The 27,861-nt window shown below is 58.5% G+C and overlaps 12 protein-coding genes and 1 non-coding gene across 13 annotated transcripts; 6 read left to right on the top strand and 7 right to left on the bottom strand.

Annotated features, from left to right (window-relative positions):
• Positions 1 to 287: 287 nt before the first annotated feature.
• Positions 288 to 506, top strand: DCS_08219 (uncharacterized protein; the record flags this gene model as incomplete). Its single annotated transcript, XM_040805497.1, has 1 exon — positions 288 to 506. One exon carries the CDS (start codon positions 288 to 290, stop codon positions 504 to 506), a length of 219 nt encoding a protein of 72 aa, XP_040655601.1.
• Positions 507 to 641: 135 nt separating this feature from the next.
• On the top strand, positions 642 to 914 carry DCS_08220 (uncharacterized protein; the record flags this gene model as incomplete). Its single annotated transcript, XM_040805498.1, has 1 exon — positions 642 to 914. One exon carries the CDS (start codon positions 642 to 644, stop codon positions 912 to 914), a length of 273 nt encoding a protein of 90 aa, XP_040655602.1.
• A 1,096-nt stretch (positions 915 to 2,010) lies between these two features.
• On the top strand, positions 2,011 to 2,368 carry DCS_08221 (ribosomal protein S19; the record flags this gene model as incomplete). The annotated part of the gene is made up of 2 exons (XM_040805499.1): positions 2,011 to 2,054; positions 2,104 to 2,368. The coding sequence occupies 2 exons, from the start codon at positions 2,011 to 2,013 to the stop codon at positions 2,366 to 2,368; spliced, it is 309 nt and encodes a 102-aa protein (XP_040655603.1).
• Positions 2,369 to 2,647: 279 nt separating this feature from the next.
• DCS_08222 (transcription initiation factor TFIID subunit 10) lies at positions 2,648 to 3,377 on the bottom strand (the record flags this gene model as incomplete). The annotated part of the gene is made up of 2 exons (XM_040805500.1): positions 2,648 to 3,091; positions 3,186 to 3,377. The coding sequence occupies 2 exons, from the start codon at positions 3,375 to 3,377 to the stop codon at positions 2,648 to 2,650; spliced, it is 636 nt and encodes a 211-aa protein (XP_040655604.1).
• Positions 3,378 to 4,058: 681 nt separating this feature from the next.
• DCS_08223 (HDEL sequence binding protein) lies at positions 4,059 to 5,583 on the bottom strand (the record flags this gene model as incomplete). The annotated part of the gene is made up of 4 exons (XM_040805501.1): positions 4,059 to 4,552; positions 4,598 to 4,767; positions 4,873 to 5,228; positions 5,548 to 5,583. 4 exons carry the CDS (start codon positions 5,581 to 5,583, stop codon positions 4,059 to 4,061), a joined length of 1,056 nt encoding a protein of 351 aa, XP_040655605.1.
• A 1,653-nt stretch (positions 5,584 to 7,236) lies between these two features.
• On the top strand, positions 7,237 to 8,301 carry DCS_08224 (ubiquitin/metalloprotease fusion protein; the record flags this gene model as incomplete). The annotated part of the gene is made up of 1 exon (XM_040805502.1): positions 7,237 to 8,301. One exon carries the CDS (start codon positions 7,237 to 7,239, stop codon positions 8,299 to 8,301), a length of 1,065 nt encoding a protein of 354 aa, XP_040655606.1.
• Positions 8,302 to 8,501: 200 nt separating this feature from the next.
• DCS_08225 (uncharacterized protein) lies at positions 8,502 to 9,979 on the bottom strand (the record flags this gene model as incomplete). The annotated part of the gene is made up of 2 exons (XM_040805503.1): positions 8,502 to 9,476; positions 9,554 to 9,979. The coding sequence occupies 2 exons, from the start codon at positions 9,977 to 9,979 to the stop codon at positions 8,502 to 8,504; spliced, it is 1,401 nt and encodes a 466-aa protein (XP_040655607.1).
• Positions 9,980 to 10,905: 926 nt separating this feature from the next.
• DCS_t84 lies at positions 10,906 to 10,977 on the top strand. The gene has a single exon. It is a non-coding gene; the product is annotated as a tRNA-Asp (tRNA).
• Positions 10,978 to 11,441: 464 nt separating this feature from the next.
• On the bottom strand, positions 11,442 to 13,756 carry DCS_08226 (DNA repair protein rad32; the record flags this gene model as incomplete). The annotated part of the gene is made up of 4 exons (XM_040805504.1): positions 11,442 to 12,352; positions 12,418 to 13,510; positions 13,567 to 13,694; positions 13,741 to 13,756. 4 exons carry the CDS (start codon positions 13,754 to 13,756, stop codon positions 11,442 to 11,444), a joined length of 2,148 nt encoding a protein of 715 aa, XP_040655608.1.
• An 880-nt stretch (positions 13,757 to 14,636) lies between these two features.
• Positions 14,637 to 16,424, bottom strand: DCS_08227 (putative transporter MCH1; the record flags this gene model as incomplete). The annotated part of the gene is made up of 1 exon (XM_040805505.1): positions 14,637 to 16,424. The coding sequence occupies one exon, from the start codon at positions 16,422 to 16,424 to the stop codon at positions 14,637 to 14,639; it is 1,788 nt and encodes a 595-aa protein (XP_040655609.1).
• Positions 16,425 to 17,201: 777 nt separating this feature from the next.
• DCS_08228 (uncharacterized protein) lies at positions 17,202 to 19,523 on the bottom strand (the record flags this gene model as incomplete). The annotated part of the gene is made up of 10 exons (XM_040805506.1): positions 17,202 to 17,414; positions 17,568 to 17,696; positions 17,795 to 17,811; positions 17,916 to 17,939; positions 17,999 to 18,136; positions 18,190 to 18,618; positions 18,677 to 18,697; positions 18,762 to 18,877; positions 19,091 to 19,221; positions 19,293 to 19,523. The coding sequence occupies 10 exons, from the start codon at positions 19,521 to 19,523 to the stop codon at positions 17,202 to 17,204; spliced, it is 1,449 nt and encodes a 482-aa protein (XP_040655610.1).
• Positions 19,524 to 20,287: 764 nt separating this feature from the next.
• DCS_08229 (uncharacterized protein) lies at positions 20,288 to 23,974 on the top strand (the record flags this gene model as incomplete). Its single annotated transcript, XM_040805507.1, has 1 exon — positions 20,288 to 23,974. The coding sequence occupies one exon, from the start codon at positions 20,288 to 20,290 to the stop codon at positions 23,972 to 23,974; it is 3,687 nt and encodes a 1,228-aa protein (XP_040655611.1).
• A 515-nt stretch (positions 23,975 to 24,489) lies between these two features.
• On the bottom strand, positions 24,490 to 27,826 carry DCS_08230 (uncharacterized protein; the record flags this gene model as incomplete). The annotated part of the gene is made up of 3 exons (XM_040805508.1): positions 24,490 to 27,111; positions 27,203 to 27,496; positions 27,803 to 27,826. The coding sequence occupies 3 exons, from the start codon at positions 27,824 to 27,826 to the stop codon at positions 24,490 to 24,492; spliced, it is 2,940 nt and encodes a 979-aa protein (XP_040655612.1).
• Positions 27,827 to 27,861: the final 35 nt, after the last annotated feature.

The raw sequence follows: 27,861 nt of genomic DNA on the forward strand, positions 1-27,861 counted from the left end.
GCAGGGTAGTGCAAGTAACTCTGCTTCGGCAGACGATGTATGGACTGTATCCTGTTGCCCGACGCGCCGAATGATTGTCCCTCCAAACGGTGATGATAGGGTTGCGAGGAACGGCTTGCCATGGGGTCCTCTACAACCGCTGCATCCGATGCACACATACAATCGGTATGGTAGTGTGCTCGCGAAGGCTGCTGCACTTGAGGCATCTAGTCTCTGCATCGGAACAGTGTAGCAAGATGTCTTGTTGCGTACATGTGTTCGATGGCCTTGTCGACCAAGTGTACGCCATGTATCGATGGGTTGGCACCATATTCAGCAAGCTTGCTAGCCGGGTTTGCGACACCAGCCCTCGTGCTAGCCGTAATACAGCGAAGAGATCCGACCCTGCTGTCAAAACGGACCTCGAAACGGACCCTGGTGCTGTCGAACCCGACTCTGGTGCCGTTGAACCCGACTCTGGCGCCGTTGAACCCAACTCTGGCGCCGTTGAATCTCATCAGGGGTAGTCTGACCCGAATTCGGCTGTATGGCCATGCCGAGGCACATCTGGTTCATGCCGTCTCCTCGACTCGAATCGCAGTCGTTCGATATGGCAAGTAGGCCGAGGAGAAGAGGCGGTTGATGGGCTCAAGCTCGTCCGAATGCGAATCCAGCGAGGCAAACATCGCCAATGGCCACTTCGTCTATCCACCGTGCCGGACAACCTCTGGTGGAGAAAAAGCGTCAAGCGAGCCGAATGTTTGCAGGGCGAAATTGGTGGGCTGCTCGAGTTGTCTCCGATGATCGAGGAGCACATGGCCACGGAAGAATCCGTCACCGACGATCTTGCCATATGCTTGCTTCCGTCGCGTGCCACTCGGGAAGAGCACGAGAGCGACACTGACCAGTCATCTCGGCAGTCGCCCATGGTGTGACGGCCAAATCATTGACGCAAAGCACACGTAGGGACCTGCTGGCGCCTCGAGCTTTCCCAGCATGATGAGAAAAAGAGGTCAATATCCCATCACTCTGGCAGAGCAAGAAAAGAAAGACATGCCACCGAATAAGACGGCAGATCAGTTGAACATGCAAGACGGACGGAAGGGGCAGGCTGAGAGACGATGCCACCTTGATTCATGACACAAGCACGCGAGTGGGACGGGGCGTCTAGAGCAGACAGGCATGCAGACAGACGAACAGACAGGCATGCAGACAGACATACAGACAGGAAATCCATTTGGCTCCGGAAGGCCGGAGGGGGGCCAAGGCACAGCTCGAGGCGAGCTGGTGATGCATCGATGCGGTGTTGAGCCTGGCAGCCATGGATGCATGGTGACAGGCCTGACCGCGCTCGTCCACGCCGCACGGAATGCCTGGGCAGCTGGAGTTTCGTTTTCTTCCACCAAGCTCGGGCAAGCTGTTCTCGGCTCGGACTTGGGACCAAATCATCAGCGTTATACCCTGATCAGTGTGCCACATGCATGTTGCCTTGCGAGCCGGAACACGACGTTGAGAGGCTCCAGGCAGCGAGGCTCCAGGCGGCGAGGCTCGCGCTGGCGATTGCCCAGGATGTGATTTCCGCCGCCGGCCTGTGCTTGTTATGAGGCGGGCTCGAGACAAACGGCAGAGTCAAAGGCGGAGGACGGATTCAACAATGGCATGGAAACGATGATGTGATGTTCAGGTTGGTGCAAATACTGGCGGACAGACGGCTAGAGGGATATTCACAGCACCCGCATAGATGGATAAATATGCGTCAAAGCGGGCGCCGTTGCATAATCAACTATGCGGAACGTGACCCCGTTAGAGGCATGCAGGCGTGACAGAGTAATACTGCTTAGAGCGATTGTACCTTTTACCTGCTTGCTGGTCGTCGGACTCGATTCTCGACATCGAAATCCGTCGGCCGTCGTGAAGCAGACGGCAAGCCTGCACCTACGGCGACGATGCAGCCCACCCGCCTCCTGCTCAAACGTTCGGTGTGGAAAGGTAACTTTCCGTCCGATGCGTCATCCGTCCGCTCCGCGGCACATGGGCTCCGCTAACGCCGACTCTCCAGGACCGCACCTCGTGCCGTAAAGACGACGCTCGACTCGATTCCGAACCCGGCTGACCGGCTTGCAGTCTCCCCATCGTCTTCCCCAAGAAGCAGGGCGACGTGCCCCCTGCCGTTCGCACGCAGGCCCGTTCGGCGACGATTCTCCCCAGCTTCGTCGGGCTCAAGTTTGAGATCCACAACGGCAAGGACTACCACCAGGTTCTGATCACCGAAGACATGGTCGGCCACAAGCTCGGAGAGTTTTCACCGTGCGCTCCCCTTTTCGTGGCAAGCCGACGAAGCCGGATCGCTGACGTCGCCCAGGACGCGCAAGCCCAACATTTGGGATAGGAAATAGGATGCCGGGGACGCGGGACGGAGGGGACGTTTGCCGCGACGCCGTCACATTATACCCAGAGCAAAAGTGTATCATATCAGCATGCATGTAACCATGAAAACGCCGCCGCCCGTGTTGCGCGAAATGAAATGGATCCATTGGAGCCTTGGTGACTGTGCTTCCACCGTAACGCCGCCCATCCCGGATGGATGGGTACCTTGAACGCCTTGCGAGACCTTCCGTACAGCCACCCGGTACGTCATTCGAGCGGCCTTTGCCGACGAGGCAAGACTTTAGCGATAAAACTCGCTCCTCTTGACGTTGACGCCGTACTCGCCGACGGCCATGCCCAGGTCTTCCATGGTCAGCACCGTCCGATTCTGGCTGCCGCCCTGGCCGCCGCCGCCGAAGCCGGGACGCTGGATGCCGAGGGGCGCGCCGCCGGGACCCGTGACGCCCTTGCCCTGGTCCTTGCCGCCGCCGCCGGGCTGGCCGCCGCCGACGGCCGCTTGCTGGCCTGGGATGGGGAAGCCGGCGGCGGCGCCGAGGGAGCCCATGGGGTTGTTGGCGTTTGTGTTGGACGCCCGGATGCGGCTGTACTGGTACGCGTCGGCGGCGAGGTCGGCGACGAACTTTTGCGTCGCGAGGGCCAGGAGCCGCGCGAGCCGCGCGTCCGTCTGGGGCGGAGGGGGCAGGCCGGCCTTTGTCATGTAGTAGTTTGTGACGGCATCGGGGATCTTGAGCCATCATGGTTAGCGCGCGTGGCCGACATTTTTTTTCTCATCTCGCGCTCGCCGCGCGGGCTCGAGAATCTGGAGGAAGCGGACGGACAATGGGAGCGTAGTCGTCAATCTTGTGCAGGAACTCGCGCAGCGAGACATCCTTGCGCGAGGGAAGCCTCGAGTCGTTGGCGGGCGCCGTGGGCGCCGGCGGATGAGGGCCCGCGCTCGCAGGCCGCGCGTCGGGCTGGCCGTTGGGCAGGGGAGCTTGCTGCTCGGCGGACTCGGGAGCCTCGCCCGTCATGTTGCTGCGACGAAGCCGGGCCGACGGTGATGGTTGGTGATGCAGGTCGACGGATGACGCAGGCGAAGGAAGCTGTCTCCAAGGCAAGTCACGTGATGGCACATGGGCGCGCTGTTCGAGACTCGCCAGCACCACCAACTCAGGCACCAACTCAGGCACCAACTCAGGCACCAACTCAGGCACCAACTCAGGCACCAATTCAGGCATCAACTCAGGCACCATCTCAGGCATCAACTGAAGCACACTCAGGCATCAACTCAAGCACCATCTCAGGCATCAACTCAAGCACGACGACTTCAACGACGAGCATGAAGCTGTGCTTGCGGTGCAATTTCCTGTGGGTGGCAAAAAAAATCGTTTCCATTGTCCCATGTGATACTTTCTATTTTCAACATAATTCTTCCCTATATGGATGCCATGGACAGTCTCATAGCAGCCGCTGGTGGCTGCGGGCCATCGTTTTCGTACAACCCCGTCGTCCGCGTCCGCACCACGAGCCTCCCACGGCTCTGTCGGTTTCTCCTCCAAGGCCGCTGGCGATTCCGTCGTCGGCGTGGACGACCTGCCATTTCTCCATCGTACACCGATCCGTCGGCCGACATCAACCGACGTCGACCCGTTCGCGACATCGGATTCCCTGCTCTGCTTCGGCGCCTCGGTCAATTCCGTCCCTCGGTGCCCCTACACGGGCAGCTTAAACTTCTTTCCCTTGAGCACCTTGTTGTAGTAGATGTAGAAGAAGTCGCTGTACAGGATGGTCTGGACGATGCCCGCGAGGATGGCTATCCAGTCGGGCTTGTGCTTGGGTTCGGCAAAGTATCGGTAGAGCCAGTTGGGAATGTAGAGCGCGCGGTAGCTGCCGAGGGCGAAGAGGTAGTGCGTCGTGATGGTCTCGGCCTCGCCGGTCCGCTGCAGCATGAAGAGCTGGGGCAGGATGGCGACCGACTCGAGCCAGATGGAAAAGGCCCAGAGGATCTCGGAAAAGGTGTACTTGTAGGGGAACAGGACGGCGAGGACGACGGCGCCGGCGAGGAGGTACTGGACGCGGAAGGTGTCGACGTTGGGGTCGTTGGTCGGCTTGTAGGCGTTGGTCATGAGGTAGATGATGTAGCCCTGGGATCCGATGAACATGATCTTGAAGGCGAGGTTGTACATGCTCTCGGTCGAGAATATATCTGCGCCGGTCAGCGGCATCCGACGGAACGGCGAGGGTTACGAACCGAGATATCTGGTGATGTAGACGAAGAGGTAGAGTATTTGCGACTTGAACGAGATGCCGGAGCAGCTCTGGAGCGTGTAAGCCTCGCGCGATGGACATTCGAGGGGACAGGGGACAGGAGGGGATGGGGGATGGGCGGGGAGGGGCGAGGGCGGACGAGCGTACGTTGAGCTGTATCATTTTGTGCAGCAGGATAAAGATGCTCGCGAGGTGCGAGAAATCCGCTGTCTGCATGTCAGCCAGGGACCTTGATGGCGAAGAGTGCAGTCATCGTACCGGCGACGCGGAAAACGTTGAGCACCATGCTGAAGGGTGCGGTGGCGACTAGCTCGAGGGAGCGGACGGGACGGCGATGGCGAGGGCCGGTTCGGCGAGAGGGCGGAGGCTGCAACGGCAGCGGGCAGCTCGATGGCAGCTGTCGTGTCGCGGGTCGGCGGCAATGGCAGTCGACGTGCTGCGGAAGCGTAGAGTGTGAATCCGAGGGAGCAGCGGAGAGAAAGAGGACACGATCGCGACAGGTGAGCGAGCTCCAACGTGCTGGCCGTTCCTGTGGCGCTCAGCTGGGGCTGGTGTGCAGCTTGATTTGGACTAGCGCCGCGTTGCCGATGACCTCGCTGCTCTGCGGCGGTGCACTGTTGGTGTTCAAGTATTCGTTGTTACGTGAGTACTTGTGCAAGTTTTGTCGGTGCAGGTATTTAAGTAAGTACTCAATACTAGAATTTACTGTATGGAGAATGTGTATCCGTAAGTACTCTGTACATGTAGTATACTGAATGTGAAGTACTCGGCACAGCTTGTGAATCGCACGTCAATGGTACTAGTACCAGTACTGAACAAGCACCCAAGTTCGGAGTACAGTACGATGCGCTCTACGGAGCACTGCAAGTACCTAGTAAGTACGAGCGATTAAACTCTGGTACAAGTCCAAACCAGGTGCCTAGTTGTACTTACAGTGCATCCTACTGCCCTGTACTGTATACGGAGCATGTAGGGCTGGGTTGCCAAGGAAGTACTTGCAAGTACAGAGTACATGCACTAAAGTGCGGACTACCACAGTACTTGCACCTAGAAAATAATACAAGTACCGACTTAACACGCACCGAGTATTACAGTATGGAGCACTTCTTCAGGGACAATCCTCGTCCACCCCCTCGATCAGGGGCCCTGTGGCGCGAAACGCCATAAACGGTGGCCAAGTCCCAAGAGGGCAATTCGGTAATCATGCTATGCATCTTCCGGGTGAAGAATGACGATTGACAATCGATGCAAGTTGCCTGGCGTGGGCCGGCGTGCAGGGTCAATGTCGCTGTGAGTCGTAACATGTCCGTCACCCGACCTCCGATTCTGGCATTCCGACTTTGCAGTAATACTGCAGAACACGCAGGTACTTGTTGCAGGAGTACAAGTACTTGTAAGTTGTTGTACCAACCAAGTACCTCGATACTACATGTACTTACTTACATGTACTTGCAGACTGTAATTACTTAAGGTTAGTGAGGTTGGTACCTAGTACGCAAGCACTTTGAACACCTAGTACTTAGTAGGTACTTGCTAGGTGACTACTACAGTACAACTACTGTACAGTGCAGTACGCCAACTTACAACTACATCTAACAGTACACGATAGGTACTGAAGCAGCATGCTACGAGGTGCAATGGCAGTGCCGATAAATTAGTCCTGTCCCATCTGCTGGTGACCACGACCTTCCCCGACTTTGTCAGCAAAACTTTGGTGGTTACTATTTCCAGATGCCGTAAACGACCGTTCGGCATATATTTGCTCCGTAAAGGGGGGGGGTTACGGCGTGCAAGCATCGTCACCCGCCATCGCTATGTGCACGTGACGAGCCATTCGCCGACTCGGCGCCGTTTGCTCCCTTTGCCACAAATCCCTGTGGCGCAGCAAGCAGCCACCGACTCTTGCTCACCTGATCGGTCATCAACATTGTCCACGTAGCGTAGTCGTACTCAGTGCGGAGTACATGTACATATATTTAGGTGTATGTGCCTAGCATTTCGCGGTACTGCTACCTCGCACCGAGCAGGCATGAATGGGTGACGTAGGTATTACAAAGCATCGGCGAAGATCGCGGAAAGCATCACCTCTCGGGCTTTCCGAGCTCACACCTGACACGAATACAAAACATTCCTTCATACACCCGTAACTCTGAACAGCGAGCAGCTTAAATAGCGGTCCGGCACCTGTCAAAGACATTTCGCATCCTAATTTACGAAACGGAAGACTGTTCAGCATTATCCGCCACCCTTTCTTGTCCCATCACCGTCCCGTATCAACAGCATCACCAGATAGGACGGATCTATCCTCACCGACGTTGATTCGTCCTCATTTAGCTCGATTTATCCTCACCGACCTACTCCGGCCACCATACTTCCTTGCCCCATCACCGTCCCGCATCAACAGCATCATCATATTGGACGGATCTATCCTCACCGACCTTGATTCATCCTCATTTACCTCGATTTATCCTCACCGACCTTCTCCGGCCACCATACTTCTTGTCCCATCACCGTTCCGCATCAACAGCATCACCAGATTGGACGGATCTATCCTCATCGTCCTCGATTTATCCTCACCGACCTTCTCCGGAGAGAGGGCATCCGATACGAATATCAGACGATATGTCCGAGGGATCGGGACCCGAGCCTGACTGGCTCACCATCACCGTGTGCCACCGCAAGCACGACTACCAGTTTACGCTCCCCGACGACGCCTCCGTCTCCGACCTCTTTGACGAGATCGAAGCGAGCCTCGACATACCCGTTTGCCATCAAAAGATTCTCGTCCCCAAGGGCCCGCTGCTGAAGGCGCCGTTCAAGGACGCCGGCCCGTCGCTGCGCTGCCTCCAAGGGAAGACGCTCACGCTGCTCGGATGCGGCGCCGCCGAGGTCGCGGCCGTCAACGGCATGGCCGACCGCGTGGCCCGACGAAACGCGGCGCGCATGGCGCAAAAGGGCAAGGTCAAGACGGGCCGCCGGAGCCAGGCGAGGACCGAGGAGGAGGCGAGGTACACCTTCCTGCAGCTCCGGTCCCTGCAGGGCCTGCCCCATCCCGAGCGCAGCCTGGCGCTGCTCGCGCGGCTCAAGGAGGACCCGGGGATCCGGGCGGCCATGCGCAAGCACAAGTTCACCGTCTCGCTCCTCACCGAGATGGAGCCCCTCGCGCACATGTCGTCGACGCATGAGGGCACGTCGCGCACCCTCGGCCTCAACCGCAACCGTGGCGAGGTCGTTGAGCTGCGGCTGCGGACCGACGCCCACGACGGCTACCGCGACTACAAGACGATCCGGAGGACGCTGTGCCACGAGCTCGCGCACAACATCCACGGACCGCACGACGACAAGTTCTGGGCGCTCTGCCGCCAGATCGAACGCGAGGTGGACGCCGCCGACTGGAAGTCGGGTGGCCGCACCATCGGCGAGACCTCGCGCTACGTCGTGTCGGGTCAGGCCGACGGCGGCGACGGCGAGGACGCGCACGAGGACGACGGCGGCTGGACCGGCGGCGAGTTCGTGCTCGGCGGCGTCAGGGACGCGACGGCCGGCCTGAGCCGCCGAGAGGTGCTCGCCCAAGCGGCGCTGGAGAGGCAGCGCAAGGAGACGGAGGCCGAGCGCAAGGCGTGCGATGCCGTCGAGAAGGGGTGGCGGCCGTGTCGGCGGTCGCAGCCCAACAATGACGCCAAGTGAGGACGACGGAGACGGCAAAGTGAACGATATCTTGTTCATTGCATAGCAAGCACCCAAGGGCGGTGACGGGGAACCGGAACCGGTAATGCATAGTATTTGTTCATGTCACCTGGACAGCACGCACCATCATCCTCTGGCCTGTTCGTACATGTTGGCCGCCCGAGCGAGCATCGTCCATGGCTGTCGGGCATCCCTTGGCATCAATAGGGTAGGGGATCCAGATCGAGCCCCTGCACGGTGAGACGAAACGAGTCGTTTCGCGAATAGCTCCCCGCGTTGTCCAAGTCCAGCCTACCCCTGACGCAGTCACGCATGTCGACGTCGGCGTGGATGATGCCGTCGTCGTCGTCCCACTGCGGACCGGCGAGAACGTCTCCAAAGGGCGAGACGATGGAGGAGCCGCCGCGGCAGACGAAGGAGGACGGGTCCCGGCCGGTGCCGTGCCTCGACCGCGCGCTCCTGTTCTTGGCCTCGCCGTTGGCTGCTTGGGCCGTGCCGTCGACGTGCTTGCAGCAGAGCACGATTTCGTTGCCGTCCTCGTCGAAGACGGACTTGCGTCGGTTCGCCTGCGTCTTGGCGTCGGCCGCCGCCGTCGTCTTCTGCCCGTTGGCTTGGCTCTCGCCGTCGTCTTCGTTGCAGCACAGCACAATCTCGTTGCCGTCCTCGTCGAAGACGGACTTTCGATGCTGAAGCTTGTGCCCGCGCTGCCCCTCCGCCTGCTGCTCCTTCTGCTGCTCCTGGGAATGCGAGGGGAGGGCAATCTCGAAGCCGTTGTCGCGGACGCAGCGGGGGCGCTTGTCGAGCGTTTCCGAGCAGGGCAGTGCAATCTCGATCCCGTTTTCCTCCTCGACGACGGAGCTTCTCCGCTGCCGTTGCGAAGGCACGGCCCCGGACGCGGCCGACGGCTTCCGGACGCACATGTTGCTGCTCACGACGAAGCAGCGCCCCTCGATGCCGACGGTCCGCATCAGGGACAGCCACGAATCCCGGCCGTCGGCCGTCGGCGCGAGGTAGAGGTTGACGTTTTGCGCGTACAGGCTCTGGCGCAGCAGCGGCATGTAGTTTTCCCAGCAGATGGCCGCCGCCATGTTGACGCGCACGCCGCGGATCGTGGTGCTGACGGCGGCGAGCGTCGCCGGCGACCCCTGAGCCCAGACGAGCCGCTCCGTGCCCGTCTGCGGGAAGCCTCGTCAGCAACGAGCGACGCCGGTGAGGCGGACGTGGGAGAGGGGAGGGGGGGGGGGGGACGCACCGGCATCACCTTGCGACGCTTGCCGATGATGCCCTCGGTGGGACAGACGTAGACGACGGCGCAGTACATGCTGCCGCCGGCCTTTTCGATGGCTCCCGTCACCACGAACACGCCCGTCTCGCGCGCAATGTCCTCGAGCCTTTCCCGCGTGCCGTCGCCCCTCTGGACGCCCTCGGCCGTCGAGGAGAGTTCCTTCTTGACCCATCGGGCACCCGCTCCGGCGCCGCCCTCGCCGACCGTGTCGCCAAAGTCGACGGCGGCGTCAAAGTACCGCGCAAACTCCTCGCGTCCCTGCTCGGTCCGGTCGCCGATGACGCAGCCAAAGTGCGTCCCGCGCGGGTATCCGCCAATGTACGCCTCCGGCAGCAGGAGAATGTCGATGCCCTGGGAGGCGGCGCGCCGGGCGAGCGCCGAGAGGTCCGCCATCGTGGCCGCTTTTGTGGGGCCCGTCGCCGGCGACGCCGTGCCGATGCGGAGCGTCATCTTGCTCTGCCTATGCTTTGATCTTCCACGAGGGATTTCGATGGGAGAAACGTGTCGAGCGAGTCGGGCCTTGACGTTGATGAGTCGTCGAGAGGAAAGAAAGGTGACAGGACGAGGGTGGGACGATGGGACGAGCTAGGTTGCAACGAGGAGAGGAGGATGGCCGTGTCGTCATGGCTCGAGAGCTTCTCCTTGGCCATTCCAGCCACATCGCCTAGACTCCTGGAAACCCCGCAATCCTCCACTTATTTATCCCGAGGGTTTCTTCCCCCTTTACTCCCTGCTGTCCCTGGTTATTTACATGTTATTAAATTAGTACGTGTACACCTACAGTGCGGAGAATAGAACGGATTACTCCGTATTACTTGCAACTATTACAGCTTACAGTACACTAACCTGTAAACCGAGGGAGAAGGCGGGAGGTTCCCACGCTTCTTCTAGATGGAATAAACGAATCAGTTATACGTATATCTTGTAGTCAAGCCTGGACTGTAGTGTCTTTGTGTCATGGTGCCGGAAATCGACGAGATATTGCGAGAGGAAAGGCCTCAAAGATCTCGAAAGAGTCTGTCCTCAAAGATCTCGAAAGAGTCTGTCAAATTTTGCAGCTGATACAGGGGTGTAAAGGTACCAAGGTTTTCTTGGACCTCGGGAATACGAATTTGACTGATACCCGACAATCATCCGCGTGACGTGCCAGGGAGGGGGCCTGGTCTGTCGATGCTCGCATTTGAAGAAGGTTCTCGGCCACATCCCGGCATTGACAGGCACTTCCATCTAGGTTGCTGTGAACTGTATAGAGTAAAATAAGAACAGCCCTTCCCAACGGACTCAATCCACCTACGACAGACGCTCCAACGTCTGCTCCATCTTCCGTAGTATAGTGGTCAGTATGCAAGCTTGTCACGCTTGAGACCCGGGTTCAATTCCCGGCGGGAGAGTCCTTTTTTTCGTCTTCCGTGATTGTCCCTCATTAGGTGATCGTCGAGAGAGTCCTTTTTTTTTGTTTCCGTGACTGATCCTCCTTAGGGTGACTTGAGTGAGTTGGTAAAATAATATGTAATAGTATCTATCGTTGGTTTGGTTGGGTGCGTGATCATCATGCTCATTTGATTTGCTCTTTTTTTTCTTTCGGCGTTGTGTAAATCATAACACGATATTGTAGACACGAGTTTTTACTTACATGTATGGTATCTGCGTTGTGTAAATCATAACACGACATCGTAGACACGAGTATTTACTTACATGTATGTTGTCTGCGTTGTATATCTAATAACACGACATCGTAGACACGAGTATTTACTTACTTGTATGTTGTTTGCGTTGTATATCTCATAACACGACATCATAGACGAGTATTTTACATACTTGTGTCTTGTCTGCGTTCTAGTCTATGCCAATCTCTTCATCGTCTTCTCGTCCTCGTCGGCACGGGCGCCGCCTCAAACGCGTCCGAAATCTCGTCGTCGCTTATTTCCAACGCCTTGTCCTGCGTCGCGCCTTGCTGCGCCTGCGAAAAACTCAGCGTCGTCTGTCTCGTCTTCGTCCCCCGCGTCGTGCTGGGTCGTTTGACCGCCGTCGTCGCCTGTGGTCGCCGCGCCCTGCTGGTCGGCTTCGCAGGAGGTGCCGGGTCTTCATCCGACTCCATGACAACGTCCTCCTCCTCTTCCTCCTCCGCGTGGCCGGCGGCTTTGCGACGGCGGCCTCGAGCTGGAGCCATCTTCGCCGGCGCCTTGCCAGTCTTGCTGGCCCTTGCCGCCGTCCGCTTCGTAGACTTTGCCGTGGACGCCTCGTCGTCGTCGTCGTCGTCGTCGTAGTCTCTCATGCCCTCGTCCGGCCGTGTCCTCCGCGCCCGCGCCCGCGCCGTCGCCGGTGTGGCATCCCCCGAAGGCTCCTCGTACGTCCACGCATCCGGCTCGTCCTCCCAGCTGCCGTCAAAGTCGGAATCCCACGAGTCCGGCTTCGGTCGCAGCACGCGTTTCCTCGCCAAGGGCAACTTGGAGGCGCCCGTCGCCGTCTGCTGCTCGACTCTGGTTCGGTACACCTCCATGGCGCTGTGGAGGTCTTCCTCGTCCGACTCCAGCCCCAGCAGCTGCTTGACCTGGCCGGTGAGGTGCTCGGACACGAACAGCTCCATGGCGTGCTTGTCGTCCTTGGACACGAATTGGTGGACGGCGTCGCCAAAGGGACCCTGCGGCAGGACCTTCAACGATTGGGCGGCGAGAAAATCTTGCACGAGGGACTCGACCTTGACCGTGTCGCCGCCGTCTGCCACGTCCTCGAGGACGTCGGCGGGGGTGGCGGCCGTGGCCTTGCCTGCAAGCTGTCAGCGACCGACGCGGCGGACACGGCACGCGCGGGATGGGGGCTCGGATGCCTACGCTGGGCGGATTTCTTGCGGTAAAAGTAGACGACGTCGTTGACGTTGGCCACCTTGCCGACGAAGCGGTTGGAGAGCCGCTGTGGATTCTCGCACTCAAACATGCCGCCGTCGGGCGCGCTGTACTCGACCTTGAGCCGGATCAGCGGCAGCGGTCGTTCCTCGAGCGCCTCGTCGTCCGTCTGGATCGCCTCCCACTCCATTTGCGCCTCCTCGATCATCTCGTCGACGACTTCCATCAGCCGCCGCGTCACCTCTTGCCTGTTGTCCTTTTTCTTGTCGAGCCCCTTGAACCGCCTGTCCTGCGAGAGGACGAGCTCTCTCGTGACAAATGGTCGCACCGTCTTGAGAGCCACCTTCTCGACCCGGAATTCCTTGCCCGTGACGCTCACGATGGCGACGTGCTTCTGCACCGCCTCGCCGGGCACCAGCGAGGTGGCGACCGACGAGCCCGGCTGCATGACGTGAAACCCCGTCTCCGGGTTCTTGGTCGGATCGATGAGGCACTCGTGCTCGTGACCCCAGACGACAAGGTCCAGCCAATCCGGCAGCACGTTCTCCGGCAGGTACGACGTGGCCGTGTGGGCATGGTGGTTCTGGTGCAGGGCGAGCAGGTTGAACCACTCGCCCATCTGGACGTTGGGACGAAACCACTTGACTTTGTGGTCGCGAAACGTGCGAAACATCCTCTCGTCGCGCACGTTGCTCAGGCCGAACAGGGCGAGCTTGGTGAGACCCTTTTGCAGCAGGATCGGCTTGACCTCGATGTTGTCCGCCTCGGCCACGCGACCAAAGTAGTTGAGGAGACCGCTGGCCTGGAGCAGGTCGAGGGAGCAAAAGTTGCCGTCGCCCGACGGATCGTCGTGATTCCCGTGGATGGAGAAGACGGGCATCGAGATGTTGATGTCGGGGTCCTCGTAGTTGACGTGCGTGAAGGCGCCCTCGAAGACCTCGGCGGCGTCGGAGAGGAACTCGAGCGGGCAGGGCTTCATGCCGAGGCAGTTTTGGCGGAGCGTGCGCATGACCTGGTAGAGGGACTTGCGGGAGGGCTTGTTGTCGTGGAAGAGGTCGCCGGCGAGGAGCACCATGTCCACCTTGATTCCGGTCAGGCCTCGTGCACGCACGGCGGGCGAGGTGAAGACGGACGCACATCTTGTTTCCGGGCAATGTTCAGCACCTCGTCAAAGGTGCGCCAGCTATCATCCTTGCGGATGGCATCCCGTTCTTCGAAGCCCACGTGGCTGTCGGTGGCGACGAGAATGCGGATCGTGTCCGCCTCTGCCTCGGTCAGCCGGAGCTCTGATGGTCATGGGGTGACGCATACCGGACGTGTCCGTCATGGCGGCGTCTGATCAATCACGGCAGCAAACGGCAGAATCTCCATGCGTGCGTGGGCGGCAACTCGTTCGATGGGTTGAACGTCGTTGGCCTGTCCGGACCTCGCCGGGGTGATGCCAGTGATGCCAGTGATGCCAGTGATGCCAGTGATGCCTGTGATGCCTGTGATGCCTGTGATGCCAGTGATGCCTGTGATGCCTGTGATGCCTGTTATTCCAGTGATGCCAGTGATGCCTGTGATGCCAGTGATGCCTCAGAATCGAGCCTTGATGCCTGTGATGCCTGAGGATCGAGACTTGATGCCTTGGATGCCTGAGGATCGAGACTTGATGGACGCGCAGCTCTAGTTGGCTGTGACGCGAGCTGGTGCGAAATCACGTGACCGCTCTTCGAGATGACTTTACTTCATTATGATCACGCCAGATTGGTACGCATCCCAAACTCCAAAAATACTATTACTCTGAACACGAGTCACGAGAGATGACATGTACATGTACGCGTGTGTGTGAATTATGAGACAATTTATCATCTCATCATCGTATTGAAGAGTCCATTCATGCGCACTCGTAGGGGCAGATAACTAGCATACAGGTACTTGCACGGATCGAGTATTATGAGATATCCTTAAAGCCAATGCTCGCCCAACGTCCGCCCATATATCCATATATATATATATATATATATATATATATACATATACATACACATACACACGCAAACACACACATATACATCATCATCATCAACAGTATGCGGAAAAAACAACGCCGAAAAAAACAATTCAAAGCACACGCCCGCCCGCTGGATGCTCACGAGCCATGACTTGCATGTCCGTCCCCAGCCGTCACGTGACGCAACGCAACGGCTCTCACGTGCGGTGGCCTATATCACGATGCCGCGCTGTTGCCAACCTTTGCTTCCCCTCCAAGCCCATAGGAGGAGCGCGCAGGCGACCCAGACGCAGATGCCCTCGGCCCAGAAAGTGGCCGCGTAGCACTGCTTGCCGTAGCAAAAGGTGTCGTCGTCGCCGCGGGCAGGCGGCGCGTCGGGCGCCCTGGCACCCGCCTGGTACACGGCCGAGTATATCAACCCCCAGACGGTCGAGCCGAGCGCGGGCAGCATCGCGATGATGCCAAAGTTGGTGGCGAAATTCTCCACGCCCCAGATGATGGTGACGATCAGCGGCGTCAGGCTGAAGACGGCCCCGTAGCCGGCCCCGACCAGTCCCGACACGACCCAGAAGCGGTCCGCGTGGTTCTGCACGGCGCCCGAGGCGAGGAAGAGGAAGGCGACCGACATGAGCATGGCGAAGAAGAGCATGAAGACGACGCGGGAGACGGAGAAGCGGTCCAGCGCCGACGACCGGTACCCGCGCTGACGGTTGAGCTGCACGTGCTGCGTCTCGGGCAGGGGCGCGAGGAGGTCCGTGAGGGTGCCGATCAGCAGGCGGGCGACGGTGCTCGTGACGCCAAAGACGGAGACGTGCGTGGCCGCCGACGTGCCCTCGCCGAAGCCGTTCGTCGGCGGCGTCAGGGTGCCGATGACGGAGCCGAGGTTGTTGATAAAGGCCTCGCCCGGTCCGATCATGAGGAGAAAGGCCAGGGCAAAGGGCCACATGGTGCGGTCCGAGAGGAACTGCCGCGTCTCGGCGTTGAGCACCCAGTTCTTCTTCCACCTCGCGTCGTCCTGCTTGGACGCGCCGAGGAGCGCGTCGCTCTCGAGCTCGCCGGCCGGCGTCGAGGGGTTCGTCGTGCTGCGTCCCCCCGGCCTGCCGAGGAGGGAGCCTCCGTCGAGCAGGCCGCTGCTCTCGAGCTCCTCGATGGCCTCCTCGATGAGATCCTGCTCGTCGACGACGCGCAGGGTAAAGGTGCCGACGACGCCGACGATGAAGAGCAGGACGGCGAGGAAGACGAAGAAGCGGAAGACGTCGACGTCGCCGCGGGTGCCGTCGGGGTTGACCTCGTAGAGGAAGCGGCTGCCGAGCTGGCTGAGCCACATGCCGCTGAGGCCGAAGCCGGTGATGGGCATGGCGAGGGCGAGCCCGCGGTACCGGCCCTTGCCGAAGTTCTTGGCGCAGGTCGAGACGGAGGCGATGTACATGGCGCACGTGGCGGAGCCGACGCAGACGAAGGCGAAGATCATGAGCGGGTACGACCAATCACTTCCCGGCCGGCCCATCTCGCCGAGCACGTTGTAGTCCATGTCGAGCTTTCGGTATATGCCGGCGGCGAGGCCGTAGCCGGTGCCGAAGAGGATCGAGGACAGCAGGGCAAGGGGTGCGACGCCGACGCGGTCGCAGATGTAGCCCATGGGGGTGATGGGCAGGTAGAGAGAGACGGAGCCGGCGATGGCGACGCCGTTGACCTGGAACTGCGTGTAGTGCAGCCGTGACTGGAACTTGGGCGCGTAGAGGGAGAAGACGACGATGGAGCCGGCGCAGAGGGCAGCGAGCGTCGCCGTGACGAGGGAGACGATGCGCACGACGAGCTTGCCGCGAGCCCTTTGCCTGCGGCCGAGAGCAGCAGCACCAGACTCTGGGCCATCTCCGTAGTCGGAGAGGGACGTCTGGTCGGAGACGGACAGTTGGTCAGAGACGGATGCCTGGTCGCTGTCGAGAGGCGGCGGCGTCGCACCGGTCCGATCATCCGAGCGGGTGACCGACGGAGGCATGGTCGGTGCCTATCGCCGCGGCCGCTGCGGATGCGTGCGGTGACGCAAATCACGATGGAGCGGCGAAGGGTGATGGACGAGGAGATGATGCGGTTGTCGTGACGGAGGGAAGTGTGAGTGCAAGTGACGCTCACAGGCCGGCAGTGTATCCTCTGGCAGTGCCAGCTGTGGGGGTGAGCTCGAGGAGTAAGCAGGCCTACAGAAATGGCCATGTCATCTAACACCGGGGAGTATTTCTAAGTACAGGTGATAGCCGTTATTACCCCATACTCGGTGCCGTATGCTTACGCCTACTGCGGACTCGAATGCGGAACATGCAAATACTTACGTGTGGTATTGCCCAACTGTGGCAACCATCCGTTACCACAGTGGATGCTATGGCGCAATGCAGCCCCTACGGAGCGAACTTACAGCGCTCCGTTGCCGCTACAGTGGATGCTCTGGCGCAATGCAGCCCCTACAGAGCGAACTTACAGCGTTTAGTTGCCGCTACAGTGGATGCTCTGGCGCAATGCAGCCCCTATGGAGCGAACTTGTAGCGCAGTGAGAACTGGAGGCATGGCAGGGTTACCGTGTAATCATTTCTCCGTACTCCGTACTCCGTAGACAAAGCATCGACAAATCGAAAGAAAAAAACCTCAAACATCTCTCTGCAGTTTCCACGACAGACGTTCCCCGTCCGTCCGAGCCTGATGATGCGAACAAACCCGTCACAGAGGGAGAGATGATGGTACGATCGATTAAGCACTCTCCTATGCCTGTGCCGTTCTTACTCTCTCAGCGCTTCTCGATACCGAGGACCAGGAGACAGTCATTCCGACCCTGATGCCTGGACGTCCCAGCCGTGATCAAGTCCCGCGACCCGGCCTCGCCCTCCCGAGTGCCAGAGAGCAATATTGCAGGAACGGAATGACCCATGCTGTTCAACACTTGCTCGCAGTATGCCGAGGAAGCACAGGACCGAATGATGCGATTCCACCCAGCCTTCTTCTACGACATGTCACACGTGCCGTTCACTCTTGCTCATGGAGGACGAATTCATAAATGCGATGAACAAAGAAAAAACACGACGGCTTCCTGCTCTAGGACCCCTCGACGTGACAAGGAGTCTGGCTGTGAGAATGCAACGACCAACCATGATACGCAAGCATCCGAATGGTCCACCAGCATCGTACCCAGCATTTCATATCCGTGGCGTGCAGACGCAACAATCACGTTGGCCGCAACTTGCTCCACCTCCGACAAGAGCAGCGCCATCTGCGTCCGGTTCATCTGCGAATGCAGAGCAGTCGCGAAAGTGCCTCGCGTCGACGCTATCCAGCATTGTGTGATCCCCTGCTGGAGGGCATGTAGCCTCTGTACCAACTCACCGCGTTGGCGTACACGGCTATATGGAGAGAGAAAGTCTCGTTAGAATGACATGGATTATGGAAAGGGGCCCTTGCGCCGTCCATGACATGACATGGGGTGAAAGGCTGAAATGCAGCTTACCCATCGCATACATGGCAAATGCGTCTGACTCTCGTTAGCATCGGATGCCGACGTTTCCCCCTTGGCCTGCTCTTCTCACTTACGTGCGTCCCTGGCCGAAGGAAAGTCCATCGACTCCCGAAAGCGGACCAGGTGTTCCTTGTCATGACGAACAATCCCCCCGCTGAGCATTTGCAGACACGCGAGGTTCTTCGTCGTACCAAAATCGCATGATTGAATACCTGCGGAAACATTAGACCAAGATCTCGTTCGGCCCATCGGGTTCTTCATCTACCAAGCGTGTTTCCGATGCCACAAAACGCCTGGGCCATTGCCGCCTCACGGATAAAGGTCGTCAGGAAGAAATCGCCCAAGTAGTTGGCCTGCTTGTTGGGGTCGATGGTGCTCATCAGACGCAACGCCGATCCGGACGTCCGGCTTGCCATGGCGCCTCCGATGGGGACATGAAGATCCCTGTAGCTCGTCCTGTCGCCGGCGTCTCCGCGACTATCCGCCGCGGCCCAGTCCAGCACGTGGTTATCGCAAAATACCATCGTCTCACGAAGTGGCCTCTCGGCATCATGGATGGAACCGACGACGTACGCCATCAGGTTTTCGTACCTTGGTATGCCCCAATTTGGTGCGTCGAGAGAAGCGCACAAGGCATCGTGGTAGATCCACACGCCGTCGTTCCTCGCCATGTCCCGACGGAACAGGAAATAACCTATTTAAACGGTCACCGCCGGATGAGCCTGTACCTGTAGAAAGCGCAACATCCTTACCTGGTGCCGAACTCTGGGAGGCTGTGAGGAGAGCGGATAAGCATCAGCCAAAACGTCCTCGACCATCCCGCGCCGACCGTCTTACCCTGTTGGTAGTTTCGACCCCAGGGGTCGCGATCGGAGAATACCGTCTTCTCCGAAAGCACAATGTCCATCGGGGGGAAGCTCCCCGGCTCGTTATTCCACGCAGCATTAAACTCACTTTTCATGGCTAGTATCCGAGACAGCATGACAAGTGCCAAGGCTAGAAAGGGGCGAAATACACGAATTAGTCGGCGACCGATGCATCTCGTCTTGGTTCATAACCACCAAGATGGGGCAAGCGGATCATTACAATACGTTTCCAGAACAATTGTGAGAGATCGTAAGCCGATGACGTCGAGGGGACTGCCGGAGTCGAACCGTGCAATGTACCACTTGAAAGTAAGGTACGCGTTGTTCTCGTCCCAGGTACGCGATTCCTCTGTTCTCTTGTCCTGTTTCAAATCTCCGTGTTCGTTGAACATGTCGATGATGAGCTCCAGGTGGGATATCATATTTGACATCTATAATTCCGGTCAGAATCATCATCTGGCATGACTTGTGCATCATGAACAAGTAAAAATTGGCCACTCACGACATCTTCAGAGTCCCTGATGGCGTCGTGAAGGTAGCCCTTGAGCAGCTCCGAGTCACCCGGTGCCGCGTGGATAATGACGTCTCTCCTCTGCAGCGATCTGGTCCTTGGAACTTCCTTATGGGCGCTGCTGTCATTTCTGATGCGCCTTGCGATGGCAGAATCGTCCAACCCCCAGGCCAAGCAGAGCAGAGCATGCAGCAAAACTAGGCATGACTGTAGTTTGGCCATGCCCGTTGTAGAACGACCGAGTCGAGGTCAATGAAGAAGGCAACTCCTATGAGCAGTCCCGTCGGCCAACCCAGTCTCAGAGGTTGCTACGACAGTACTTGAAGTATGACTGCGAGCTCGCGCCGGCCAAGGTGAAAAATTGCAGGCATCCAGCGGGGCTTTGAAGCAGGTCTCAGCAGAAGCGCTGTGCTTGTTGCGAAACATGATCCGAGTTTAGTGCGGCGACGGAAAACGTGGACTTGACCACTCTGATCTCCGTGCTCGACTCAACGCCAGGTTGACCCCTGGATAACCTGCGTTTCTCGGATCTGGTGGTCCTTGACAAGCAATCGCTCGGACAAGAAACAGATGGCATGCAGGCCACAAGATGAATGAGCAATATTTACTGGCCGTCTTTCATACCTGAGGTTATTTGGGTTGCAACTGAGATATTTTCGGAGCGACGCCGAGACAACAACGCAGCATGGTTGACGGACATTCGTCTTGATTTTGGCACAAATGAGGCTTTTTGCTCTCCTCCAGCTGCCAAAGACAGTAGACGACAGCACGGATCATAGGAGCACGTCTTTTCATGGAAATTTCTCTCATGCCCACGATAACGGGCCCCGGCTTGCGGATTCAGGCACAGAACCGCTCCTCCGTCTGGTGACCGGCCGTGACCGGCTCTCAGAATAATACAACGCCTTTCTCCCATCACAACCGACTGACCGCACATACACCATCTCTTGATAATCGATAATCTGTTGTTCATAAACATTGCCAGAATGTGGCGGCTACGTCGTTGGACTATGAAAGCTGCTGTGGCATGGACTCTCGTGTCTAATTCATTAGGCACCGGTGCCTATGCCGATTCCAATGGCGCAGCTTCTCTTGCTCAACATGATCCAGACCATCCACACTGCCCTTCAGAATGTTTGGCCGATTCTTCCACAGAATGGGCCAGTCATTCTTCTGTGGAAGGACTAGCCGGATGCAAGGAGCCTGTACGACTCGATTTGACGTTGAGAACGTCCGTGGACGACGGTTCAAGTCCCTTGCTCGTTCGCGCATGCACTCTTACGGATACTTTTGCAAATATTCGGAATGAAAGCAATGCGAAAAATACTACCAGATCAACCATCGGGGGCAAATGCGACTCTTCTGCTGTTCTGACCAAGACGAAGCTTGATCTTGCAGAAAGCTTGACGACATCCAGCCAACACACAAATACGCAACTCCTTTTGGCTTTGGAGCAGTTGAAAAAAGAATTTACCCGAATTTCAGAGGGTTGCAGCAACCGAATTGTCTCGATTCACTCCGACGGCATTATCGTCGGCGCCTATATTGGCGTGGCGTTTGATATAAGCTCGGTTTCAACTGTCCTAGACAGACTAACACGGCGTGCAAAGGAATCGCCTGCACCGCAAAAGATGATGGCACAGATATGCGATGAAATGCGCGACGCAGGCCACATTATCGGTGTGACCGTCGATTCCACAGCCAACGTCGAGTTCATTCGTACATTGCTTTTGGAGTGGAACAATGCAACTTGCCAAAGCGAATCCATCCTGGGTACTCATCATGTCGAGGACATTGGGGTTTGGGAGGTACCCCAGAGTCCCGTCAACACTGGCAACCAACGGATCATTCATTTTCATCATGCTCGAGACGATTTCAAGTCAAACAAAGCGGACCCAAGAGGGCCGTTTGAGGAGCCTTCCAAATCCCACAGAGATGTGCTTCCTACTCTGCAACCAGATCAACTCGAGAATGGGCATGGAAGTATACCTTTGGACGAGCCGGTTGAAGATGTATTGAATCCTCCTTCAACAATGATAGTGATATCTACGAATGGGCCGGAAAGTGATTCCCCGAGCACAGTAGTGCTTCTGCCGTCAGGAAGAAGATCCAAGGAGAATGCAACCAAGGGGACTCATCCGCTGATCGGCACACCTTTGGATTCTGCTCCCTGGACCCTACTGCAACCAGTGCAAAGAAGCACAGTTCATGAAACGACCGGAACAAAGGCGTCTAATCGACAGGATCCAAGTAATGGTATGTTCGTATCTGCGAGCCAGGTAATTTCAGCGCCACCAAACACATTACCTAGACAAACGGGCATTCCTTCAGATGAGCCATTACAAATTTCATCGGACCATGCAGGAAGCAGGGGTGTGGAAGAGTCCACAACCCTATCATCTGATGTCCTCCTGAGCAGGCCAACGGACGGGCAAGGCAACTACATTTCCACAGACCCAATACCGGAATCACCCAACAGCGGTGTAATAAAGCCAGCTTCAGGTCCGTCAGATCCAACAAATACATCCGCCAAGGCTCCAGTAAAGCCGACGGGTAGGAAGTCAAAGGAGCCATTCGATAGCCTGACAACAGACAACATGGTCGAGTCAAACGTCCCGACGAAAAGGCTGTCGGAGTCCGCTTCTACCAATTTATTGAACCGACCAACCGACGGCTCGGACCCAACGTCAACAAAGCAACCGATTGTATCGACTGGTATGTTTACGGACGTTCCTTTGGTTGACTCAACTGTTGACGACGAGTTTCCGTCAAACACCCAAGTTATTACGACGAGTTACCCAGCCATGGGGACCCCTGACCACGTCTCAACTGAGCCGTTTGCCAGACCCTCGGAAACGACTTTATCGGATTCATCACGGACGAATACGATATCGTCATCACATACGAATCCCATATCGTCATCACAGACGAATCCCATATCGTCATCACAGACGAATCCCATATCGTCATCACAGACGAGTTCGATATCGTCATCACAGATGAACCTGATTATTGTGCCGCACTTTGGGAATCCAACCAGGCCACCGGCTAGATCAAGTGGCACAACTAAAGCATCAATGAATCCCAGCACGAACCCGCCGGACGAGGTTTTACCTGAGACGACAAGCAGACCAACTCCAGACAGGACATCGACACCCGCTGCAGTGATTATAGCACCGCCAGTTGGCATGCCCACAAGGCCCCTGAGCGGCCCCTCGGAACAACCCTCCCTCAGCTCACGGAGGACTCCTTCCGGGAGTGCACCGTCCGATCTGCCGTTGCCTGATCCTCCAGCGAGCCCGGCTCCGCCACCGGGATCACATCAACCGTCACCACCAGGGCTTCCGCCGCCACCAGGGCTTCCGCCGATTCCGAAACCAGAGTTGCCCCAGTTACCACGGCTTCCTGGGCTACCGCCGGTTCCAAAGCTGCCAAGTCTACCACCACCGCCGGGGTTACCACGGCTTCCCGGATTACCACCGCTTCCCGGATTACCACCGCTTCCAAAGCTGCCAGGGTTTCCATTTTTCCCAATTGGCAGACCAGCAAGTCCGGGGCCGGGGCCGGGGCCGGGGCCGGGACCAGGGCCGAGTCTTCCGAATAAAGCCGGAAAGCCTGCAGCACCGAAACCTCCGCCGGTGCCCGAGCCGGTGCCCGAGCCCGAAAAAGCGACAGATATTCCGACAAGCCGGCCGAGCAGCGATTCATCAAGCCATTCAACAAGAAGAGAAACAAGCATTCTATCGGCTAGCGAGACCAACCCTTTTACAGACGACAGAATAAGCAGCGAGCTGGCCAGCAGCACGATCGATACGCCGAGCCAGACAAATGGCGCTATTTCGACGAACAAACCCACCAACACATTCACAGGCACGCACACGGAGCAAATATCAAGTCCAACACGCAGTCCGACAAACAAGGCGACACGCCGCCCGACTCACAGCCCAACCGGGAAGGGTTGCACCGAAATCGTGGCCAAGGCCTGTACTGAGATTGTGTCCAGCAAGCGCATCAAAGTCCCCGTGAGCGGGTGGTCGACGACGACGAGAACGGTGTGCACGTCGACGACGGCATGCGAGGTGCGCGACACGACGACGACGACGACGATTGTGACAAGCATACCAAGCTTTTACGTCGTCACGCCGACCGTCGCCAACGACTACAAACCCAAGACTGTGCCTCCCAACAGATCGGCTCTCGAAAACTACCGCTCGTGGGAGAAGTCGATGCATCGCAACTCGACCTTTACGACGATGCCAACACGGACAAAGACTCATGGCACAAGAACCACAGACAAGCACTCGCGCACCAAGTTGTGGACTGAAATGAACATGATGAAAAAGACGACAACGTCGAGCAAGACGCCGGTACCTACCACTACGACCCAGCCGTCGCCGCCAAAGCCGCTGGCCGAGTGTACCTACAAGTCGACGTTTAACTTTGGCATCTCCTATACACACTATTTTGTCATTGACGAGATACGGGGCTGGGGTGCCGCAGGTCATCACCTCAAGTCCCTGGTTTCCCAATGCGACACCCTGACCAACTGGAACTTTAAAGAAGCAAGCGGCCGGCATGGGGCCCAGGCTAAGTTCAGGTTGAAGAGCGGCAGGGTAAGCTGCGTGGAGGAATGCATCATCATGGCTGGAGGGCCGAAGATTCGATGCTTCTAAACGATCGGTCGGTTTCTTGCAAAGTGCGAATGTGTTGTAGTGATTGTCAGTGGGATTATCAGTGGGATTATCAGTGGGATTATCAGGGATTTTCAGTGTGATTGTCAGTGTGATTGTCAGTGGGATTGTCTGTGGGATTGTCAGGGGGATTGTCAAGGGGATTGTCAGTGGGATTTCCACTGGGAGATTGTCATTGGATGATTGTCAGCGGAACAGGGGGTTCCATGAAGGACTGGGAGGTGGGAGATGGCTGTATTTTACCCTCAGGCGCTCTATCTCGCGTCTTGTGAGATGGCTGACCGAGGTGGCAGATTGCGCCGAGTCTGCTTCCATCTTTGGCATCAACAGGTCCCAAGGTGAAGGCATGGCCTTGTATTTCTGCAGCCACCGGGCATGATAGACTCGTGTGACGATACGACTCAACGATACACTCCTAGGTGAGAACGGGGGTGAGGGCGCACAACATTGGTCACAGGCAAGTACAAGGTTGCTGTCATTGGTGTCTTTCATTTACATTACACGCTTCGCTTCAGGTTTCGGCTCCCTTGCCCATCAACGGAGTAAGCCAGCTTCTCCCGGTCGTCACTCACCAGTCTCCCCCATTCCAGCAGCAGGCGGAACATGTAGACTTGCATATCTTCTTTCCGCAAATGCGCCAAAGCGGAGCGGCGACCCTGGGAGGCAATCTTTCGCGCCGTCCGCTCGCCGGTAGATTTATCGCTCGCCCCCTGATCTCCAGACTCCGGTTGGGCCCCGATGCCGGAAACACCTGCGAGGTACCGCAGCGTGGCCCAAAATCCGCGTCCGAGGCGCACGTCGACCGGAACATAGTCGTGCCAGGCAAAGATGCGCTCGTCATACCAGGTGCGGAAGAGGGCAGCGCGGTAGACGAGGCTGTGGCTCTGCAGAAAGGAACGAAAGCGGCCGCTAAAGCCGGCGCCGTCCATGTCCATGAGATGGCGAAACGTCCAGCTCTCCTTGAAGGGCAGAGGCGCCGAGACTCGATCCGCTTCGGCTGGCCTTGAGTCCGTCGCGGCAGAGCCCCAGTGTCGAAAGGAGGCCAGCTCGTCGGCACAGTCGCCAGGGTCGCACTTGGGTAAAACGTCGACGTAGGAGGCGTTGACGGAGAGGTCGTTTGAGGGGTCGCCCGACTGGGTCATGGCCACCTCGTAGGCCTCGTGGACGAATCTCGCTCGAAGAAAGCCAGGCCACACGCCATGAGCGGCAAAGCCATCCGTGGCCGACCCTCGCCAGTATAATCCGTTGGTCTTGTTCACCCAGTGCACATCCTCGGCCTCGACATGGGCGCTCTTGTCGCTGTAATCCCAGGGAGAAGGGACGAGAAGGTCGGAGAAGCCGCCGACGCGTCCCTGGCTGAAGACGGGGAACAGGGTGTTGGTGCCGACCATGGATGAGGGCGACATGGCGAAGCCGTCAAGGCGCGCAACGTCTGGCTGATGACAGAGACTGTGAGCCAAGGTTGCGTTGGAGAGCACGGGGCCACCGGAGGTCAGGCGGGAATGCGGCTCCATGCAGGCGACGCAGAGGCTGCTCCAGTCCCACCACCGGCTCGTGCGCGCCGCTGACCCCGGCGGACAGGCGGCTGCCACCCAGCCTGGATAGATGGGCCGGCGGACGTTGTCGGTGAAATGGGGTCCGACGGAGTCGACGCCGAAGAGACCCCATCCCGGACCGGTCGGCTCCGGGAAGGGGCCGGTCGAGGCCGGAACGGAGACGTGGGCCGACGTGAATTCCGCCGTCGTCTCACCACCGATGCTGTTGACGAGCAGGCGAGATGTGCTGTCCGCTGCCCTGGCCTCGAGGGCTTCCCTCTCGCGAAACGGCACGGCGACGCGGCACTCGTCGTCGAGGTTCATGGCCAGCACCATGTCGGGCAACCAAGCCGCAAAGGGCTCAATCATCTGCCGGAACGACTCGGCCATCCAGCGATGCGTTCCGGGGATATGCGGCGACAAGTCTACCGTCCCATTTTCGATGCTCAACCCTCCCATGCCGAGCATCGGGTTCTCCAGCAGGTGCATCGTTCTGCCCCTGACGACGGAGGGTTCGACGCCCCAAAACGGCCGCGTGTCCCGGTAGATTTGGCCAAAATCATCGACAATGGCCGACTCCTTCTCCACGGCGAAGGCGTACCATTTGTCAAAGTTGGGCGGCGGTGGCATGCCGTGACGCCTCGTGTACTCGGCCACGGCCTCGGGCAACGACGTGCTGACCGAAGCGCGGGACAGCCAACCATCCCTCTCGACCTTGGCCGAGAACACAAGCTCCTCAACCGCCTGTCCCACGGAGACAACTGCTGGGGATGTAGGGAACAGCGTTTCGCAGGCGGCAGCAAACAGGACGACGCCGACATGGGAGGCCAGCAGCCACTTGTGCAGAATCCTGAAGGTCTGCGTTTGCAGAGCGGGACGAAGAGATGCCGCAAGACGCCACAGCATGGTGGATAGCAGAGCGGCCAAGAGAGGTTGTTGAGCGGCGAGGCCGGTGGAGGGAAGGACGAGAGCGACGAGGTCGACGTGTAGTTTGGGATACCGGTGGCCGAACAGACCGACCTCGGTCATGATCAAAGCGACCAACGTCGGAGGAAAGTCTCGGAGGAGATGGAGGGCGCTGAGGATGGCGGTCGCGGCAACGAGCGAGTGGGCACAGAGCTGCCAGATGTCTCGGGCCGACAGACTAAAGGCCAAGTACAGGCCCGAGTCGGAGAGCCAAGAGGGAAAGGAGAGCAGGAAGACGCAGCCGGCGGCGAACAAGAGGCCGGCCGCAAGCGACTCGGACACGTCGTCGGCGTCGTCGTCGACCTCGCGCGCTCGAAGCCGCGCTCCACAGCCGAGGGCGACGGCATCAAGGACGCACATGACGGACTGGGCCAAGGGGGTCAAGGTCCAGCGCCAACCGGCCGGGCATGCCGTCCCGGTCTCGACGCGCGTGCCGTCGAGAGCCGACATGGCAGACAGGGCCCACGCCGAGGCACAGACGGCATACGCCGTTCTCGACGACAGCCATCGGCCCAGACGAGACTTGGCCGACGGCCAGCCGGCTCGGGCGAGAGACGAGCTCGCAGGTTCGTCGGGCAGGGCCAGCTCGGCGAACAGGGAAAACAGGGGCAAGAAGGCCTATCGATGCCTCGCCGTCCCGCGTCAGTCTCGTCCCATGCTGCATCGTTGCGGTGATGGGGCGGCAAAGGGGTGCCGCGTGATGACGTACCTCGATGCCCACGCGAGAGCACTGCGTCGTGCGGATGGTAAGCCAGAACAAGGCCGATCGCGCAACGACGCAGACGAGGAGAAGGACGAGAGAGCGATGCAGATGCCGGGCCCTGCTCGGCACATTCCGCACGCTCCTCACCAGAGAAGCCCAACCGAGACCGGACCGCGTCGCGTCGAGTCTCTCCTTGACCTGGAGCTGCACAGGCGGGCTGGCCGACTGCCGCCATGGCCAGGCGATTCCCAACGCGGCGCTACAAAACAAGAGGGTGACGGTGGTGAAGTGAACCGGGCGCTCTACGTCAGTACGTCAGTCCATCGGTCCGCGATGGGAAGGGCGTCGCGCGGCGGCACAGGCCAGGGGATTCCGGCGCTCCTCGCACGACACATCGATCGGAACAGCGGAGATCAGGGGCAGCTGAACATACCAAAGGCGGCACTGGTGTAGTATGCCCTGGAGAGAACGAAACACGAGATGGCGAGAGCACTGTGCCATGATGCGAAACGAGCAATCCGTCAGCACACACCCGCTCTCACTCGCTCACACAGCCACCGCCTGGCGGCTGCAAATGCTGGCGCGGAAAGGGATGATGATACTTACCATATTGCTCCCGTCACTCGCCATGCCGCCAGCTGCGACGGGCCGGCCCGGGTACCAGG

The sequence above is a fragment of the Drechmeria coniospora genome, chromosome 03 (genome assembly GCF_001625195.1).
Source record: "Drechmeria coniospora strain ARSEF 6962 chromosome 03, whole genome shotgun sequence".
In the NCBI taxonomy this organism is placed as follows: Eukaryota; Fungi; Ascomycota; class Sordariomycetes; order Hypocreales; family Ophiocordycipitaceae; genus Drechmeria; species Drechmeria coniospora.